Here is an 18,971-nt window from a genome sequence, read left to right as displayed (position 1 = left end):
ATTTTGCAATATCCTTCCCCAGCCACACCCACCAAGCCACCCCACGCTCAAGCCACGCCCACAGAACCGGTAGTAAAAAAAATTTGAATTTCACCACTGAATTTAGGCCTGGGGATTTGGCTTGCTGTGAGGGAAGGCTGTGAGGGAAAATGGGTGCCCTGTTTGCATCTTATCCCACCCGAAATAGTCCAAAGGACCAAAATGTTTGTCTGTGCCCCATCTGGAAATATTATATTATAACATCATCAGTCACACTTGCTGTAGGCTTCAGGGGAGTTAGATATGATGGATAAGGATACGGATATAGGTATATGGATCCAGACATGTAAAAAGTTGCTTATCAAGTAGAATATTTGTAGCTCAGGGTTGACATGAGGGGTCCTTGGTGCCCACTGAGCTTGCTTGTTTTCTTGCAGACCGTTCATTACTCTAACTAGGTAGCATCATCAGTGCTGGTGGTGATAACCAGCAGTGATGATGTTACCTAGTTGGGTAATGAAATGTCTTCAAGAAAACAAGCAAGCTCAGAGAGCACCAAGGAGCCCTCATTCGACTTAAATCTGGGAAGGGCAATAGCTCCCAAGATGGCGTCTACCAGATGTGAGGGAAGGAACAGGCAGTAACCATGCCACAAAGAGTTCCAAGATTGGTTGGCAGCTGCTTAAAACTGAAAACAATAGTTTCCAGCACAATTCCCAAATCTGTTCCGTAAGACTTGATTGAGTTGGGTATATAAGAATTCCAGCAGCTTAACTATTTTCCTCTTTGAAACCAATTTTCCTCCACGGACATTCAGGTGAAGAGCATCTATGGAGATTCTCAGTCATCCAGGTCATGGTTATCCCAAAGGTGTTTTTTTTTTTTCTTCCAAAAGGGAAACTGGACTTTCTTTGTTTTTCCTTGAAGGCGTTTCGCTTCTCGTCCAAGAAGCTTCTTCAATTCAGTTCAGAACTGAGGAAGCTTTTTGGATGAGAAGAGAAACGTCTTGAAGCAAAACAAAAGAAAGCCCAGTCGCCTTTTGAAAAAAGCACCTTTGGGATATTCAATTGAAGACTTTTAGATTTTCTTTCCTTTTTTTTTTTTATAAGAATTTTTTAATTTTATTTTAATACAAACATTTCATCTTTCATTAAACAGCGTGTCATCTGGGTACAAATATTTTGTGCAATAACAATTAAAATTTACAGCCATATTTAATATTTTGTCTATTCTTAACAGTAGTAATACTAGAGGAGAACGCTGTAATTCCTCTCAGCCAAGGCTTCTGGTAGCCAACTGTTTATGATGTTACTTTCCCCACGTTCTTTTGCAATTCTATTTGTATTTTGGTCTGTGACCGCAAATAAAAGTTATATCTCTCAACAATACTAATACCTAACATACCTACTATTATAACAATCTTCTTCTTAGCTTATTTAACTTCGTTAAAACATTTTCCATATTTCACTTCTCTGCTTTTCTTTCTAATTTTCATATTTATTTTCTAACCATTGATAAAATAACTCCCATTTCCTATAATAATCAGATTCTTCCTTTTCTTTAGTTGCAAGTGTTGATCTATTCATTTCTGCACATTCTAATATTTCCTTAATAACATTCTCATTCGTAGGGATCTCTACGACTTTCTTTCCAACAGACTATGGATTAGGCTTTTTACTATGATCTGGCAAGGAGGAAGGTCGTGCCTCTAGCAATCAGGGAAGTTTGTACTTGGCTGTTTATGCAACGGCCTCCCAAATATTTATCCAATACATCAACTGGAAACCAGGTTATGGAAGTCTAAGGTTAATCTAGCAAATAAGACAGAAAACAGCAGCCTCCTTTGTTTTTGCAATGTAAACTCTTTGCCTGAACTTTGCTCCCAAATATCCACTGAGGATGTGATTTGAACTGGTTTCTCACTTACCTGTGAATTTGCGTTGGTCCAAAAAGCTGTGTATGAACTGGGAGTCGCTGAAGAGCATTTGCTGCAGCCTCTCGGCTCCAACATGATACACGGCATTGATCAGGAGCCGCCCTGGCAAGTCCGTGAAGAAGGCTTCCACCTCAGCTGGAGAAGGAAGGAAGAATGAGAGATGGTCGGATTAGATCTCCTAATCTAAAATCTGGGAGAATCCAGGCAGGATGGTGGTTGCCCTCACCTTCATCTTGTGTGGAAGAGGAGGAATTGCTCATGTCGGTGGGGAGTTCTTCACTGGGAGGCAGGTCCCCCTCCAGGGGGGACACAGCAGACCCTTGCACCAAATCTTCCAGAGGGGGGTCTGTGGCTGAGGTCACTGTGTGGCTGGATGAAGCATCCATTTGGCTGTCAGTGTTGTCCTCCGGATCTTCAGCCAGCTACAAGGGAAACAAGTTGGCATTAGATTCAACCCAGGTAAGCTTTGGAGGTCGGCTCCATTTGAAATTGCACATTTGGTCACGATTTGACGTTCAGCATTTGGACAGCGAATGAGATATCAGCCAAAATATTTGCTATTTTAAGCCATGGTGGTGCAGTGGTTAGAACACAGCATTGCAGGCTAGTTCTGCCCACTGCCAGCAGTTCAATTCTGACCGGCTCAAGGTTGACTCAGCCTTCTATCCTTCCAAGGTCGGAAGGTAAAAATGAGGACCCAGATTGTTGGGGGCAAGATGCTGTCTCTGTAAACTGCTTAGAGAGGGCTCTAAAGCCCTTTGAAGCAGTATGTAAGTCTAAGTGCTATTGCTATTTGATACATTCTTGTCACCAAGCTTGCAGCAGAAGGTAAAACAGGTAGTCCTTGACTTACAACATTTTTGTTTAGTGACTGTTTGAAGTGACAGTGACACCGAAAAAGTCCTTTTACAATATTCAGTGGGACTCATTTCTACGTAAACATGTATTGGGCTATAAATAATTTTCAGAGCTAAAATCTCTCTCCTTTGTAAGTTGCAATAGAGTTAGAATCACAAAACCATTTTAGCTAGATGTGTTTCAATAGATCGGCTTCATTTTTTAAGGATTCTGAAATATCCTTGGACATTTCCCAAAACTGTGAAAAACAATCACAGAGTGTGTTGGGTTTTTGTATTCTTTTCTTTAGCTGCTTAAAAAAGGGAGTATTATTAGACCAGGTATCTAAAAATACTCTTGATAGACAAAACTGAACTGAAAATTTTCACCTGTTTGGGCAGCCAGAGAAAAAGGCTTTTATTTGGAGGCATGAAATCAAACATAATTAATTTCCACTCAAAAATTATTTTAATTAATGGGAGAGCTTCCCATTTTCCTTCATGGGCTTTGTGTTGTCTTTACTTAAAGTTGAGAGTTTGATGTCTGTATAACATAGACAAGCTAAAACCTTTATTTTAAAATAGTTTTATGCTGTTCTTTGCAACATTCAAGTTATTGATGGGTGTGTGAAGCATATAAACTTATAAAGCAGAGATATAAAAAATAGTATGGCGCATAGGAACAATTGTAGTATTTTCATCTGGGTCTTTTAATAGTTCAAAGGGATTCATTTCACTGCACCCAAGAATAGAGACTCTTAGCTAGACTGTTACTGCATGTGCTTTGCACACTAAATGTTCCAGAATTAATTCCTAGCATTTCTAAGTGGAACTAGAAAAGACTTTTCTTTAGAGATACTGTTGTGGCCCGCCAGCAGATCTGGCAGCAGATTCAGACAGTGAGGAGGTTGGGGACGAACATGGGCCAGTCCTGGGTTCTAGGGAAGGCTCTGATGTGGGTTCTGCGTCAGAGGCAGAGATGGGACCAGGGCCGTCTGACAGTTGTCAGCTGCCTTTGGAGTCAGACATCCGTGAGGCAGAAGAACAGTTGGATCCTGTTCCCAGTTGGCGCATGCTCAGAGCTGCCAGGAGAAGGGAACAGCTAAGGAACAAGGGTCGACTCAGGAGTAAAGCCACAGATGGACGGTGAATGGCCCCTCCCATAGGGAATAAAGAGGAGCAAAGGGGAGGGGAGTTTGCAGGAGATAAATAGTTCATTTGGGTAAAGATCTGTTCCTGCATTCTTGCCAAGTATTGTCGGTTACAGTGTGGTGTCTGAAAAGACATTGGCCTGGCCACTCTCCAAGCCTGATAAAGGTCGGTAATTGTGAACTATCTTAAAAGACTAGGGGAGAGGAAAGACTTTGCTGGAGAGGAATTCACTGTAAATTAAATAAAAGGGGTTTATCGGGACGAGGACTCGGCTTCGTGCTGCTGGGGAAGCCTAGGTCAGAACAGTTACATCATATCTCTGGGGAATATTGACCAATACTTAGAATCTACACTACCTTCCTGTATTTCAAAGATTCAGTTAAAACCCTTCACAAGCTAGGTGGAGGTTAATTTGGGCTCTGTTTAAGAAGTTCCATTGGTTCTTCTAGTTGCAAGTGGCTGTTGGACATTGGCACCACAGCAAGAATCCATGTTACAGCATCTCTGATAAGTCTAGCTGTCCTTTGAATTACATCCAATGAAAGGAAGCCTATTTCCAGTTTAACTGGTTCTCTTATTTTTTTTAACGTTCAGTTGGAATCTGGCTTGCTGTAACTCAGAACCTTAATATTTCACGTCCTGTCCTTGGGAACTATGGTAGAGTAAGTCTCCATCATCTGTGTGGCAGACTTTCAGATATTTAAAGAGTGTGTCAGAGTATATTCATCAACTGGAATAGGGCATAGCAACAGGTCAGATCAACAAGAGCTATTTGGTAACTGAAACATACCCTCTTTCCCCCACAATAAGACATCCCCGGATAATAAGCCCAATCAGGCTTTTGAGCGCATGGCAATAAGGCCAAGTGCTTATGTCTAGTTTAATGAGAAGAAAGACTAGGGGAGACATGATAGCAGTCTTCCAATATCTCAGGGGCTGCCACAAAGAAGAGGGAGTCAAGCTATTCTCCAAAGCACCTGAGGGTAGAACAAGAAGCAATGGGTGGAAACTAATCAAGGAGAGAAGCAACTTAGAACTAAGGAGAAATTTCCTGACAGTTAGAACAATTAATCAGTGGAACGACTTGCCTCCAGAAGTTGTGAATGCTCCAACACTGGAAGTTTTTAAGAAGATGTTGGATAACCATTTGTCTGAAGTGGTGTAGGGTTTCCTGCCTGGGCAGGGGGTTGGACTAGAAGACCTCCAAGGTCCCTTCCAACTCTTGTTATTCTATTTCTATTTATTTCAGGGTTCAAAAAAATATAAGAGAGGGTCTTATTTTCAGGGAAACGTGGTAGTATTTGTTGTATGGGAACGTAAGAGAGAGTTTGGAGCCTGGGTGTGGCTTAACTGTTCTGTATATAAGTTTGAGGACACTAGCTTCTCCCACCTCCATTTTGTCTCCTCCATTTTGTCTCCTCCATTTTGTGCTGTGTTTGTACTTGCTATTTCTCTTCTCTACAACATGGAAAAACCTACAAGGGTATTGTATGCCTTATGCGTTGTTATGTATATAAAGACATTTTGAATCCTGCTTAATAGTCTGATTGTGTGTGCTGCAACTAACTCTGACAGAGTGCTGTCCTATTCTCAGTCTTCCGTTCTCAAGCTTAAACATTCCCAAACAACCGAACAACCTAGCACTGATGATGTTACACACTGACATAATACTTTGGGTAATGAAAGATCTGCAAGAAAACAACCAAGCTCAGAGAGCACCAACAATCCCTCAAATAAACAACCTTAAACAGTTTCTTCTTCCTCAAAACGACTTTGTTTCTACGTTTTGGATTTCCTCACTCCTCATCTCTGAACTTATTTCAGTTTATTTGATTCTTTCTTCAGTGATCCAGTTCTGCTCCATAAAGCTTTCCCATGAATATTGTCTTTTAGATCCTTTCATTTAACCCCAAGAGGATAAGGTTTTGGAGATAGGTAACCCATAAACATCATGCAACCTTCTGAAGAATCTCCAAGATTACACTGTTGAAATTTGGTGGGGTGATTTTTCTCTCTCTCTCTTGCCTTCCACCTACAAATAGGTGGTAAAATAAGTGCATTAAAATATGCAAAACAAACGAGATTTCTGGGGAGGGGAGAGGAAATTATGCAGAGCAGGTAATGTTCAAGAGGAGAACGGAAAGGTTTGCAATCATTTTAGGGCAAGTAGTTCTTATGGGAGGCAAAATCTAGGAATGGACCTTCATAACATTCCAGCTGTCTTCTGAATCCCCTGTCCTCACCGATGTGGTCCCATCACTGCTACTGGCCAGTGAGTTGATGCTATGACTGGTGTCCCTTTTGTCCAGCAAGGGACTGGAGTCCAGCTTGAGGTCAGTGTTGCAGCGGGATGTCAGCTCTGTCAGGTCAATATCATCTCCAATTTCTTTCTGGCTTCTGTTGTGACAGAGATAAAAGACAGGGAGATTTAAAAGGAATCTTTTGGACCAGCAAGGCTCATTTATGGAAGGATCAACCTTGAGAAAGGCTGCACGCCATCTCCTGCAAATGGCGAAGAGGTAGAGAAGAGGTATGGCTACAGTAGTGGCCAAAATTGTGGAAACCTTTTGGAAAAAGTGTATTTTTGAGGTTGGATGGCTAATAACATCACTTTTTTTTTTTTTTTAGAGTTTCAAGATAATCATATTCCACTGCTAGAATGCCCTGGGAATAGCCCAGACCTTCACCCAATTGAAAATCTATGGAGCCGACTAAAGAAACTTGTTAGTCAGAAGTGACTAACAGAAGTGACCCAGCAATAAAACCCAGTTAATAGAAGCAATCATTCAATATTGGTTTCACATTAGAACAGCTGCAGAACTCAAAGATTTGGTTCGCTCCATGGGAAGACGTTGTAAGGCCTTAATTCATGCTAAAGGTTACCCAACTAAGTATTAACTGACATGGTGATCATTTTTGTATATCTCATTTTTTCTATGGTGATCATTTTTGCATATCTCGTTTTTTTCTACGTGTTTCACTTTTCTCCTTTATACTGTAACTGCTATTCTAACAGCAAATCCTTCAGAAAAAGTTATTGCATTACATTCTTGATTAAATTATCTTTCCATTGATATATCATTTTATGGTACTATTAAAAAAAAAAGTGGTGTCATTAGCTCGTTTTAGAAAATACACTTTCCTCAAAAGGTTTCCACAATTTTGGCCACTACTGTACAGGTTCCATTCCCTGACCCGGGTGAAAACTGTCCTATCCACAGGACGGGTAGATACTCACCCCAAGCCATTAAGGTCATCAATGGGAGAAACGTAATCATCATCTTCACTGGTCAAGCCAAGTTCAGAACCGTAGCATTGATGTACAATGTGCCAAAGTTCTCGCGGGGGCAATGTCTAATGGCAATAGAAGAACACGGCATTAAGAGAGGAAACTAAGAAGCGGATAGATAGCACAGCTACTGAGGAGCTTATCACAGTAAGTCAACATTTGTTTCCATCGTGGGTTGCTGAGCAAGGTGCAATTGACTGGGTTCATATATTGCACAATAGCACAAAATATGGTTTTCAGACTGTAACGGCTGCTTTTGTGCAACGTATTTAAGTATAGGGAGTCACGGAGATGAATTTGGAGAAGGGACCTAGAAGCTATTAAGGCAACAGAAAGTACAGAAGAAGAAGCATGCATTAAATCCAGGAAGATGGGAAAGTACAGGGAGTCCTCCACTTACGACCGCAATTGAGCCCAACTGTTGCTAAGTCAAACACTTGTTAAGTGAATTTTGCCCATTTTACAACCTTTCTTTTTTTTTAAAAAAAAATTTTTTAACACAAACAAACGTAAATACATGTAAAAACACGTACATATACATCAATACAATACATACACGAAGAAAAAAGAAAAAACTATCCTAAGAAGCTATCATATCGGTCGTTGTTTTCTAATTTACCTGTTGTTTCTTTATTTAAAAGTTTGCATTTCTGCTTGTTTGTACCTTAACATAATTGTGCATTCCTAAGCATAGTTTTCTGCAATTCGTACTAACTATTCATAACTATCATCCTACTGTTTTCCTCATGTGCCACTTTCTGTACTCCTATTCAAGTTTTCCTAACATTTTATTTTACTGGCCCTATCTTTCCCTCTAGCCATGAGTACCATCTTTGCCAAACTGTATAATAATCGGTATCTTCCTTCTCTTGAAGCTCTTTAGTGAGTCTATCCATTTCTGCACATTCGGTTATTTTTGCAATTATTTTTGCTTCTGTTGGTAGTAATTCGGATTTCCAATTTTGGGCATACAGTATGGGTGCTGCTGTCAAAATGTGAATAATAAGGTATTTTATCTCCTTAGTATATTGTGGTGTAGTCATTCCAAATAGAAAAAATTCCGGTTTCATCTGGGACAACCATGGTCTGGATGACTGAGAATCTCCATAGGTCAAATCTAATCTACCACTCTCCAAAAAAATCATAGGTGGCTTCTCCCCTTGTCTGTCCATACCTTATCCAGAAGTGCGTTCTGCCAAAGGCGAAAGATGAGCATGAAGCATCGGTCACGGGCACCAAAGGATGTGAAGAAATGCTGGGAACCACAAAGAACAAGGTTAAGACTGGTCCCCCCAAAATAAGTTTGACTGTGCGGAACTTTCATAGCTTCTGTGTTGCATTTAAGCTATGGATTTTCTCAGGAACTTTTGCTTTCCGAAAATTACTGAAAACATAACTATTTTGGAGGGTTTAAGATGAGCAATGGGACACCCATACTTGATTGATATCAATCTACTAAGTTCTATTGATGTGCTTTAATATTTTACCATTGATCTTTCAATGGGATGGCCTTTCTTTTATGGTCTTATTTACTGCGAACTGCGGAGAATCTGATTAATTTAATTACCGGTAATAGGTAGATAGGTTAAGTTATCGTAAGTTAAGTTTACTTTATTGTCATTGCACCTCATACAACAAAAATAAATGCCATCTTCAGTGTATATTATAACAGCAGCAGACTAAAGCACTGTTATTAACTGTTATTGACATCAAGCTGTCTGCAATTACTGTAAGTTCAAATCTCACCAGGCTCAAGGTTGACTCAGCCTTCTATCCTTTCTAAGGTAGGCAAAATAAGGACCCAGATTGCGGGGGCAATAAGCTGACTTTGTATAAATATACAAATGTATGAAGGCTATTGCTTAACGCATTGTAAGCCGCCCTGAGTCCCCGGAGAAGGGTGGCATATAAATCAAATAAAAAAAAAAATACAAACACACATCCTTCATATTTGAACTGAAAACCCCTGATACTGCATTAATATTGCACTATACAGTAGAATTCAATATAGTTACTGCCCTGGGATAGAAGCTGTTTTTCAGCCTATTTGTCCTTGTTTTTATTATCCTGTACCGTCTGCCAGATGGTAACAGTTCAAAAAATGAGTGCCCAGGATGTGATGGATCCTTACGAATGTTTTGAACTTTCTTAAGGCAGCGGGAGCTATAAAGCTCTTCCAAAAAGGGGAGAGATAGGTAGGTAGGTAGACAGAAAGACAAAGGAATGGAATTTATCCACATGGACATGCACATTTGATTACGGAGCTGCAAGGACATTTCCTTATCACAGATGATCTCCAGGAGACAATCTACGTTCTTGCTCCTTCTGTTCACACAGATGGGTGAATTTCAACAGTGGGAAGATAACAGTGGTGAAATCCTCCGGTGTGTGCTACCGGTTTGCTGTGTGCGCATGCATGGTGTGCACCAAATGCATGCTTTGCGCACAGGCGCACCACAGGCGCTACGGTGCAGCGCTGAAAAAGGAGACTTAAGAAGGTAAGTAGAATAGCGAGGGGGGGGGAAACAGCTGTGCCGCGCAATTTAGATTCGCTAGAAAGCAGGATTTAGCTAATCTAAATCGCGCGGCACAGCTGATTGTCAGAAATACTGGTTCGTCCCAAACCAGTAGCATTTTTTTACTACCAGTTCAGGCAAAATGGTAGCTTTTATTACTACCAGTTCGGGCGAACCGGTAGCTTTTATTACTACCGGTTCGGGTGGACCAGTCCGAATCGGTAACATTTCACCCCTGGAAGATAACCCTTTAACTATGTAGACCAGCGTTGCTCTTCCAGACATGACTGAACTACAACTCCCAGCATCCCCCAGTAGAAGTCATATTATCGCCACATGGTTCCTGGGAGATAATAGCTCAGCCGTGTTTCTCAACCTTGCCAACTTTATGAAATGGGGAATGCTGGCATTTGAGATCCACGTGTTTTAGAAGATGCCAAGGTTGAGAAATACTGTTCTAGCAGATCAGCATATTTTCGATTCACGGAAATTTGCTTCCTGCCTCAAGAGTGTGCAATGCATTCTTGCATGAGTAACACACCGAAAGAGTACAGTGATCTCAGGCAAGAAACAACGATAGGTTTTCTTTGAAATGGGCTCCGCTGTTTCACACGGCAAACCTCAACACCAGAAGAAAACATCAGAGGCATCTGAGCAAACTTAAAGTCCTCCCTGGCTGTCTAAACCACAATTGTTGGTGGAAGATTGTAATCTCAAGGCTTCCTGGATGTGCATATCTTTCAGGCCACTTGCAAAGACTGTGCATTGTTTTCGCTAAAGTATGCAGTCACAGGTCATTAAACTCCGCAAAGGAAGGATGGTTCTAGGTAAAAATGATTTTCTAGCGGTAGGGACACACCCATTTTCCTTTGGAATTCTTTGTACCCGATGTGCTTTCTCTTTTCTAGGACATTGCCCTGCTGGTTAGGGCCATAAGTCAGGAAGAGATACCTCTGAGATAAAGGCCTCACCCTGGCTCAGCAAAGATGCCAAAAGAACTTAGGAAATCTAGGAACGGGAATGAGGCAGGGAGAAAGCAAAAGTACTTCTTCAAAAGACAACTGGACTTTGTTTTTTTCCTTGAAGAAGGCACTTCGTTTCTTCCGTTCTAAAGAAGCTTCAAAGGAATTAATTGAAATCAAGATGAAAAACTGAAATGTAAAACTGAACAAAATTGAAATGTTAGTAAACGATGTAAGGAAGAATGAAATGAAATATAAGTAAGAAGTAAAAGAGAAGAAAGATATTGTTAAAGGTAAAATAGATTAAGGATTGGAAAGCCAACTCAGCAAAGGCTTTAAGGTAAAAATGGAATAAGCTGAGATATATTGTTAATAATTAAAAAGAGGAGGGGAATTCTGAGAAATATATTTAATAAATGGAGGAAAAGTCGGGGTTCCCTGGGCACCATAGTGGAAAATAGTAAATTAAAAATGAATACAGCAATAGAGAGAGACAAAAGAAGGAATAGAGGGATGGAAGGAAGGGACAAAGAGAGAGAGGAATGGAAGAAAGGGAAGAGGGGAGGAAGGGAGGGAGGGGAAATAAGAGTAGGAGAAAAGGTTAGATAGGGAGAAAGAGAGGAGGAGGGGGAGAAAGGAAGGGGAAGTAGGGAAAGAGTGGGAGAGAGGGAAAGAAGAAAGTAGGAAGAATAAAAGAAGGGAGGGCGATGGAAGAGAATGAGAAGAAAGATTGCTGTACAATAAAAAAGATGAAACGGAAGAAAGGCAACCCCGAACGTGTGTAAATGTATTAGGATAAAGAATGAATTATTAAAAAGTAAAAAAGAATAAATAGGAGTGAAAATAGAGAAATTAGAATTTGAGGTCGAATGAAGATGTTGTTTATATAAATAAACATAGAAATATTAAGGTATGATTTAAAAATATGGGAAAAGATGATTTTGGCAGAAATTGTAACTATGTAAAATATATTTGGATACGATCAATTGTATAAGATATGATACGGCCAATACTTTGTTCATAAAATATGCGGGTGAATGGGGGGGAGGGGGGAAAAAAGAAAAAAATCAATAAAACGTGATTTAAAAAAAAATAAAGAAGCTTCTTCAATGAGAAGTGAAACATCTTCTTCAAGGAAAAAAGCAAAGAAAAGTCGGGTTGCCTTTTGAAAAAGCATCTTTGGGACATGGACCATGACCGAGGACCGTGATGGTAAACCTATGGCATGGGTGCCACAGGTGGCACGCTGAGCCATACCGGTGGGCACACAAGCATTGCCCTAGTTCAGCTACAGTGCGCATGTGTGCACCGGCAAGCTGATTTTCGGGCCTTCCGGGTCCACCGGAAGTTGGGAAACAGGCTATTTCTGGCCTCTAGAGGGCCTCCGGGGGTGGGGAAGGCCCGTTTTTCACTCTCCCCAGGCTCGAGGCTTTCTAGGGGGTGGGGTGCATTGCATTATGGGTGTGGACACCCACACGCACAACTCCCCCGCGCTCCCCGCGCTTTTGGCACGCGATGGCAAAATTGTTAGCCATCACTGACCTAGGATGACTGAGAATATCTATAGACAGTGAGATGGGAGAGAAAGAAGAGGAACAAGTCAATAACAGTGAGTTATCAGTCAGTTAGGCTCTCTTTTTGCACAAAATTGCCACATTTCCTAGGAAGAAAGATAACCCAGATTCACAGGTAAAATCTATTCAAATATTTACACCATGCAGAAGGTCCAACATGTGCCCCCAAAGCTTTGAAAAGTCAGGAAAAGAGAACAGGAAGCTGGGACAGAGAAAGGCTGAAAATTTTTTGGTTGGGCTCCAGACATCCTGTTTTTTTTCCCAGTGGCACCGAGCATTCGTGTGTAGCTTCAGAATGGCTATTCTGGGGAATTTTGGGAGATGAAGTCCACACATCTTCATATTGCTACTGTTGAGAAACACTGGTCTAGAACAAGGATGGGAAGTCTCCAGGGGTGGGTTTCTACCAGTTCGCACCGGTTCAGGCGAACCGGTAGCGGTAATTTGGCCTGGGTCGCCAAACTGGTAGTGACCACTGGCTGGCTACACCCCCGAACCAGTAGCCCGGTCGCCGCTCGCTTTCCCTGCCCACCCACACAGCGTCCCTGACCTTCGGAGGTCGCCGAAAAAGCCGCTGCCATCGCTCCCATTGCCTGCTGCGTCGTGCTCGGACTGACGTATCCCATTGGCTGCTGCATCAGTCCGAGCACTAGACTAGCCATGCTCAGTTCCTGCAACCGTTCATGGTAATCAGTAAGAACAGATTACAAATAAAGCCCAGTTTTACAACACCTGAAGAAAATCAGAGACTGGGGCCCCTTTGCTGGCAGATTATAAAATGCAGCATCTTGGAAATGATAATTATCTATCCCCAGGCTTGGATTCTTAGGGGATATGCAATGGTCTCACCTTCTCGGTCTCTGTGCAAATCTGAATCGCGTTGGGGATCAGCTTGGCGGTTTTCTCCTTCTTGATGCATATCACCTCCTTGAGCTGGATGGAGATCTATCATGGAAGGTGACACAGAGGTCAGTGGCCAGGAGAGGAAGAGCTAAAAGCAATCAGAAGAGTCCTGGATGGAGCATTTACCGTGGTCTCCCATCGAAAGATATTGCTGTAGAAGCATATCCAATTCTCCGATAGATAAAGCCGTCCTTGAAGGAGGATGTCACGCTGCAATGCACAGGAGTAATCTAAGGAGTCAGGAGATGTTGGGGGTGGGTGGGTGGCATGGAAAGGAAGACACAGAAACTACAAATTAAAATTAGGAGATTATCCTTGCAGCCTGGTACTAAGGGGGCTGCAGGTGCAGAGATACTCATCCAAGTTCCGACACTTTTATTTCAGATACAGGGTAATCCTCAATTTATGACTGCAACTCAGCCCAAAATTAGGGTTGTAAATCCTGCCCAGTCATTAAGAGGATCATCACATGACTATTTGACTTTTTTGCACGGTCATAAAGCAGATACGGTGGTTGCTATGCAAATGGTGCAATTTTTAAAGTGAACCAATTGTCCACCATGGGCAGAAACGAGAAGTAAAACACCAATTTCCAATTTGACAGAAATGAGAAGTAAACATCAATTTCCAGGGTGGAAAAAAAAATGTTGTCGATTGTGGTCACATGCAAATGGCCGCAAATGGAAATTGGTTTTGCCCAAAATGCAATTTTGTAACATGGGGTGGTGGGGGTGGACACAGCAATAGCCATTGGAACTTCAGATCTGGATCGTAAGTATTTTTCCATCATAACTTTGAATCGTCGCTAAGCAACTGCTTGCACGTTCAGGCCTACCTGTATATTGGCTATGCTCACACAGTGAGCAACTTAGTTGGGAACTCAGTTTTATGTCCCACCCTCTGAACTACAAACTAAACCGACACCAGTGGTGAAATTCAGCCGGTTCAATCCGGCTTGGGCGAACCAGTAGCGCCGGGAGGCTCCGCCCACCCGCCCAGATGTCATCACATCCCATTTTTGACCCTCTGCACATGCGCAGAAGGCTCTACACATGTGTGGAGGAGGCGCGCGCGAGCGCTCACATTTGTAACCGGTAGCGAAAGTAAGTAAATTTCACCCCTGACCGACACACAACACTAACTATGCCACCAAAACACTATCCTAGGCAGTGGTGAAATGTAAAATTTGTTACTACCAGTTCTGTGGGCGTGGCTTGGTGGGGGGGGGATAATGTGACTGGGTGGGCGTGGCCAACTTTTTTTTTTTTTTTTTACTTTTAAAAGCATTTTTTCTACAACCTTAAGAGGTTGCAGAAAAAAATGCTTTTAGAAGCCTCTGACGATCAGGCAACTCAGCTGGGATCGTCAGAGGCTTTTTTTTATTTTTAAAAGCATTTTTTCAGCCGAAGAGGTTGCAGGAAAAAATTCTTTTAAAAGTAAAAAAAACAGCCTCTGATGATCGCGTGGCTCAGCTGGGCATGGGGGGGGGGCAGGGATTTTTGCTACTGGTTTTCCAAACCACCCGCTGCCATCGCTACTGGATCGGGAGATCCGGTCCGAACCGGGAGCATTTCACCCCTGATCCTAGGCAAAGCTAAAACCAGCTGTGTTTCATGCACGTTACACAACTGCAGCAGTGGACTTTGTAACTGATAGCCAGAGATAGACAGCAATCAAAAAAGAAGAAGAAGAAGAAGAAAGGAAGGCTGAACATGGCTGTGATAATAACAATTACGAACCACCAGTGCTTTTGAAAAAACTGAGGCATGCAAACATGCCTAAACATGATAACTCCAGTTCTTTCCCCTTATAATTTCCCTCCTTTGCAACCCTCTGGAATGTCGAGTTATTTGAAGACTATCATAAACCTCTGAAGTGGCAAGCATTCCAGGGTTGGAAATTACCCACAGGACTTCCAGCCCCCAACCCAGGGGTGAAATCCAGCAGGTGCTGACAGGTTCTGGAGAACTGGTAGCGGAAATTTTGAATAGTTTGGAGAACCGGCAAATACCACCTCTGGCTGGCTCCAGAGTGGGGTGGGAATGAAGATTTTGCAATATCCTTCCCCCAGGAGTGGGGAGGGAATGGAGATTTTGCAGTATCCTTCCCCTGCCACGCCCACAGAACCGGTAGTAAAAAAATTTGAATTCCACCACTGCCCGAAACTGAAAGAAAGATGAGGAGAAACACTGAATTTTTCCCCCCTTGCCGTTTCATTATTTCCCGCACTTTCCAAAGTTGTTCCCAATCGTTCCACAATGATTTCTTCCACCATCTTTACGCAGTCATCAATGAGTGATGACCAATTGTGTCATCAAGTCGGTGTTAACTCTTAGCGACCGCATAGGTAGATTTTTCTCTTAGACGATCTGACCCTAACTAGGTCTTTCAGGTCTTCCAAGGATGGAGCCATCGCCACTTGAACTGAGTCCTTACACCTTTGCTGATGGTTGTCCTCTTTCCGAGCGTTAGAGTCTTCTCCAGAGATCTGGGTCTTCACACTATGTGTCCAAAGTAGAATAATTTAAGCCTGATCATTTGTGCTTCAAGTGAGAGCACTGGATTTGCTTTGTTTGAAAGTCCATCTGTGTTCTTGGCTATCCGTAGTATTCTCAGGAGCCTTCGCCAACTCCAAAGTGTCAATACCCTTTTTCTCCTGCTTCTTCAAAGTCCAACTTAGCCTTCCATTGAGGTCATACAGAATACCCTTGCCTATTCTGACCTATATAAAGTCAGATTTTATTTTCCTGGGCTCCAAGATCACCGCCGATTAAAATTAAAAGACGCTTGCTCCTGGGGGGGAAAGCTACGGCAAATCTAGACAGCATACTAGAAAGCAGAGACATCACCCTGCCAACAAAAGTGCGTATAGTCAAGGCTCTGGTTTTCCCAGTTGCAATGTATGGCTGTGAAAGTTGGACCATAAGGAAGGCTGAGCGTCAAAGAATTGAGGCCTTTGAACTATGGTGCTGGAGAAGACTCCTGCGAGTCCCTTGGACTGCAAGGCGATCCAACCGGTCAGTCCTAGAGGAGATCAACCCTGACTGCTCTTTAGATGACCAGATCCTGAAGATGAAACTCAAATACTTTGGCCACCTAATGAGAAGGAAGGACTCACTGGAGAAGAGCCTAATGCTGGGAAAGATTGAGGGCAAAAGAAGAAAGGGATGGCAGAGAATGAGGTGGCTGGATGGAGTCACTAAAGCAGTCGGCATGAGCTTAAATGGACTCCAGGGGATGGTAGAGGACAGAAAGGCCTGGAGGAATGTTGTCCATGGGGTCGTGATGGGTCGGACACGACTTCGCAACTAATAACAACAAGCTCCGGTAAGTGATTCTATTTGCTCAGTTCACCCAACCTGTTATTTAGATCCAAGCACAAGCCATTCCCAACCCTTATCTCCTCTCATGGCCTCACCTACAAGAAGACGCTCAGCTTCAGGCAGCCCTTTGAAGATCCTGCGAAAGTCTTCGTTGCGTTGCTTGTAGGTGGGACTCAGCATCTGCCAATACATATAAACAGAGGCTTTAGGATGATTTGACCTTCTTACCGTCAAGCTCAACCAGCCTTTCCAGCCTGGCACACACTCTAGATGATTTTGACAATCAACAACACAGTCACATCTGCTGGACTAGGTCCTTTCTGGACAAAATGCCCAATTCAGAGAAGAAGATCTACAGTATATAGCCACTTCTACCACTTTATAGGGAAGTACCATGTTTCCCCCAAAATAAGACCTGGTCTTATTTTCTTTTGGGCTCCAAAATAAGCACTAGGGCTTATTTTTTTGTGAGGGTCTTTTTTTTCCCCATGTAGTTTAAGAGGACATGGGAGGCCCACCCACTTCAGCATGTGCCCCGCACCAGCTTACCTCAGGGCCCACTCAACCAGGCCACCCACGCCCCAATACCTGTCTTGCCTCACTTCCCTGAGGTAAGTCAGTACAGGGGGGGTGTGGGACAGCTCCACCCCCACTTCACCTCAGGGCCAGGGCACCACAAGCAACCAGAAGGAATGGGTGGCTGGCCAGCTGCACAAGCACTTAAGTAGGGCTTATTTGGGGGATAGGTTTTATATTAGGCGCACGGGCAAAAAACATGGTAGGGCTTATTTTCAGGATAGGTTTTATTTTCAGAGAAACATGGTAGGTTCTAGGCAAGAAATTTGCTAGCTGGGTCTGACAGTAATGTTTTCACCAAGAAGATAAGAATTGCAAAAGAATGAGATTGTGTCTGTTATTACTTTTTAAAAAGACATTAATCCTGCCCTTCCTGAAACTTTGATTTGGGGCTTTACCGATTAGATAGATTTGTTGTTATAGAAATGGCTAGTTTATACTATTATGTAAAAGTAAAAAAGTTGAGGTTAGATGTTAATGCCTTATTCTACTGCACCAAAGGGGTCGGAAGTCAATGCCTTTTTTTTTAAATTTGATTTATATGCCGCCCTTCTCCGGAGACTCAGGGTGGCTTACAATGCGTTAAGCAATAGCCTTCATTCTTTTGTATATTTATACAAAGTCAGCTTATTGCTCCCACCACTGGGTCCTCAATTTACCTACCTTAGAAAGGATGGAAGGCTGAGTCAACCTTGAGCCTTGGCGAGATTCGAACCTGCAGTAATTGCAGGCAGCTGTTCTTAATAACAGGGTGCTTTAGACCACTGTACTACCAAGGCTCTTTTTTTTCTTTTTCCCCTTGCTTTCCCCCACTATCTATTTCCCTTTTCCCTTCCCGAATTTCCCTACTATTTTCTTTTGTATTCTCTTTGTATGCTATATTATAAAATAATAAAAAAATTGTATAATAATAAAAAAGCCTGCCCACAGCACTTGGTAATGAAGATCTGAAAATAGTTCTTTCCTGCATTATACTATTTTTGCTAGGTTCACACAACACTCTGAGGCTGATTACTAAAACTAACCCATTTTCTGGATTCTGTACAATACACTGGACCCGAAATGAGCCAAGCAGGTCGAATTCATAACATAAGTCAACCCACAAAACCAAAATAAAACACCTATTAACAAAAGTTAACACACTGCGCTTGTGTTATATCTTTAGTTGGTCTGTTTATATGGTGGTGTGAACTCAACAGCTGATTGATTATCTGTTGCTATGTGAAACAGGGGCTGATTATCTCAAGGAGAGAAAAAGAGAGGTCCTGAACAAAATCAAGGGCATGAATTGTGAACTGGGTGCCTCAATCCCTTGTTACTTGTTAGATTTATATCTTGACTTGTGTTTAGAAGCATAAAGGTGCATACATAGCATTGTCCTATTTTTCTCCCATAACAAACCAGTAATGAAGATAGGGTTGACAAGGGGAGACTGGCCCAAAGTTCTGTGGCTGAGAACTAGAATGTGTTTCTCTCCACTCCTAGTCCAGCACCTTCTCCATTACTCCACGGTGGCCATTACTCCACAGTGGCTCTTGGGCCGAGGCAGGGGGACTCACCCCAAAGAGCTTCCATGGCTCAAGAACCTAGATTTGAACCTGGATCTTCTCACTCCTCATCCAGCATCCTCACCACTCTCCCACAGTGGTTCTTGGCCTGAGAGAGAGGGATTGGCCAAAAGTCATCCAGGACTAAGAGGTGGGCTAGGACCTGGATCTCCCTGGTCTTAATTTGACACTTTCACCACTGCACCACACCATTTTCTCATCCATTTCCACAGAGTGTTTTTTCATTTGTAACCTAATAAAATTCCTTCTTTCCTTCCTTCCTTCCTCCTTCCTTCCTTCCTTCCTTCCTTCCTTCCTTCCTTCCTTCCTTCCTCCCTCCCTCCCTCCCTCTCTTTCCCAAGCACATAAAAGTGCATT

The 18,971-nt window shown here is 42.5% G+C and overlaps 1 protein-coding gene across 2 annotated transcripts in view; it reads right to left on the bottom strand.

The window, feature by feature from the left end:
- GRAMD1A (GRAM domain containing 1A) overlaps positions 1-18,971 on the bottom strand; it is a 63,209-nt gene that overhangs the window by 19,045 nt on the left and 25,193 nt on the right. For both annotated transcript variants that reach the window (XM_070950164.1, XM_070950163.1), the window contains exons 4-11: positions 16,566-16,650; positions 13,274-13,377; positions 13,094-13,189; positions 8,367-8,447; positions 7,142-7,257; positions 6,105-6,300; positions 2,142-2,337; positions 1,907-2,050 (exon numbers count right to left, since the gene is read on the bottom strand). In XM_070950164.1, the coding sequence (XP_070806265.1) occupies positions 1,907-2,050; positions 2,142-2,337; positions 6,105-6,300; positions 7,142-7,257; positions 8,367-8,447; positions 13,094-13,189; positions 13,274-13,377; positions 16,566-16,650 (1,018 nt within the window). The remainder of the gene's footprint in view (positions 1-1,906; positions 2,051-2,141; positions 2,338-6,104; positions 6,301-7,141; positions 7,258-8,366; positions 8,448-13,093; positions 13,190-13,273; positions 13,378-16,565; positions 16,651-18,971) is intronic.

Source organism: Pituophis catenifer, unplaced genomic scaffold (genome assembly GCF_029215685.1).
Source record: "Pituophis catenifer annectens isolate HBS135680 unplaced genomic scaffold, rPitCat1.0.hap2 SCAF_9, whole genome shotgun sequence".
Classification (NCBI taxonomy): domain Eukaryota; kingdom Metazoa; phylum Chordata; class Lepidosauria; order Squamata; family Colubridae; genus Pituophis; species Pituophis catenifer.
Note: the sequence above shows the minus strand (reverse complement) of the source record. Positions and strands in the feature narration are given on the sequence as shown.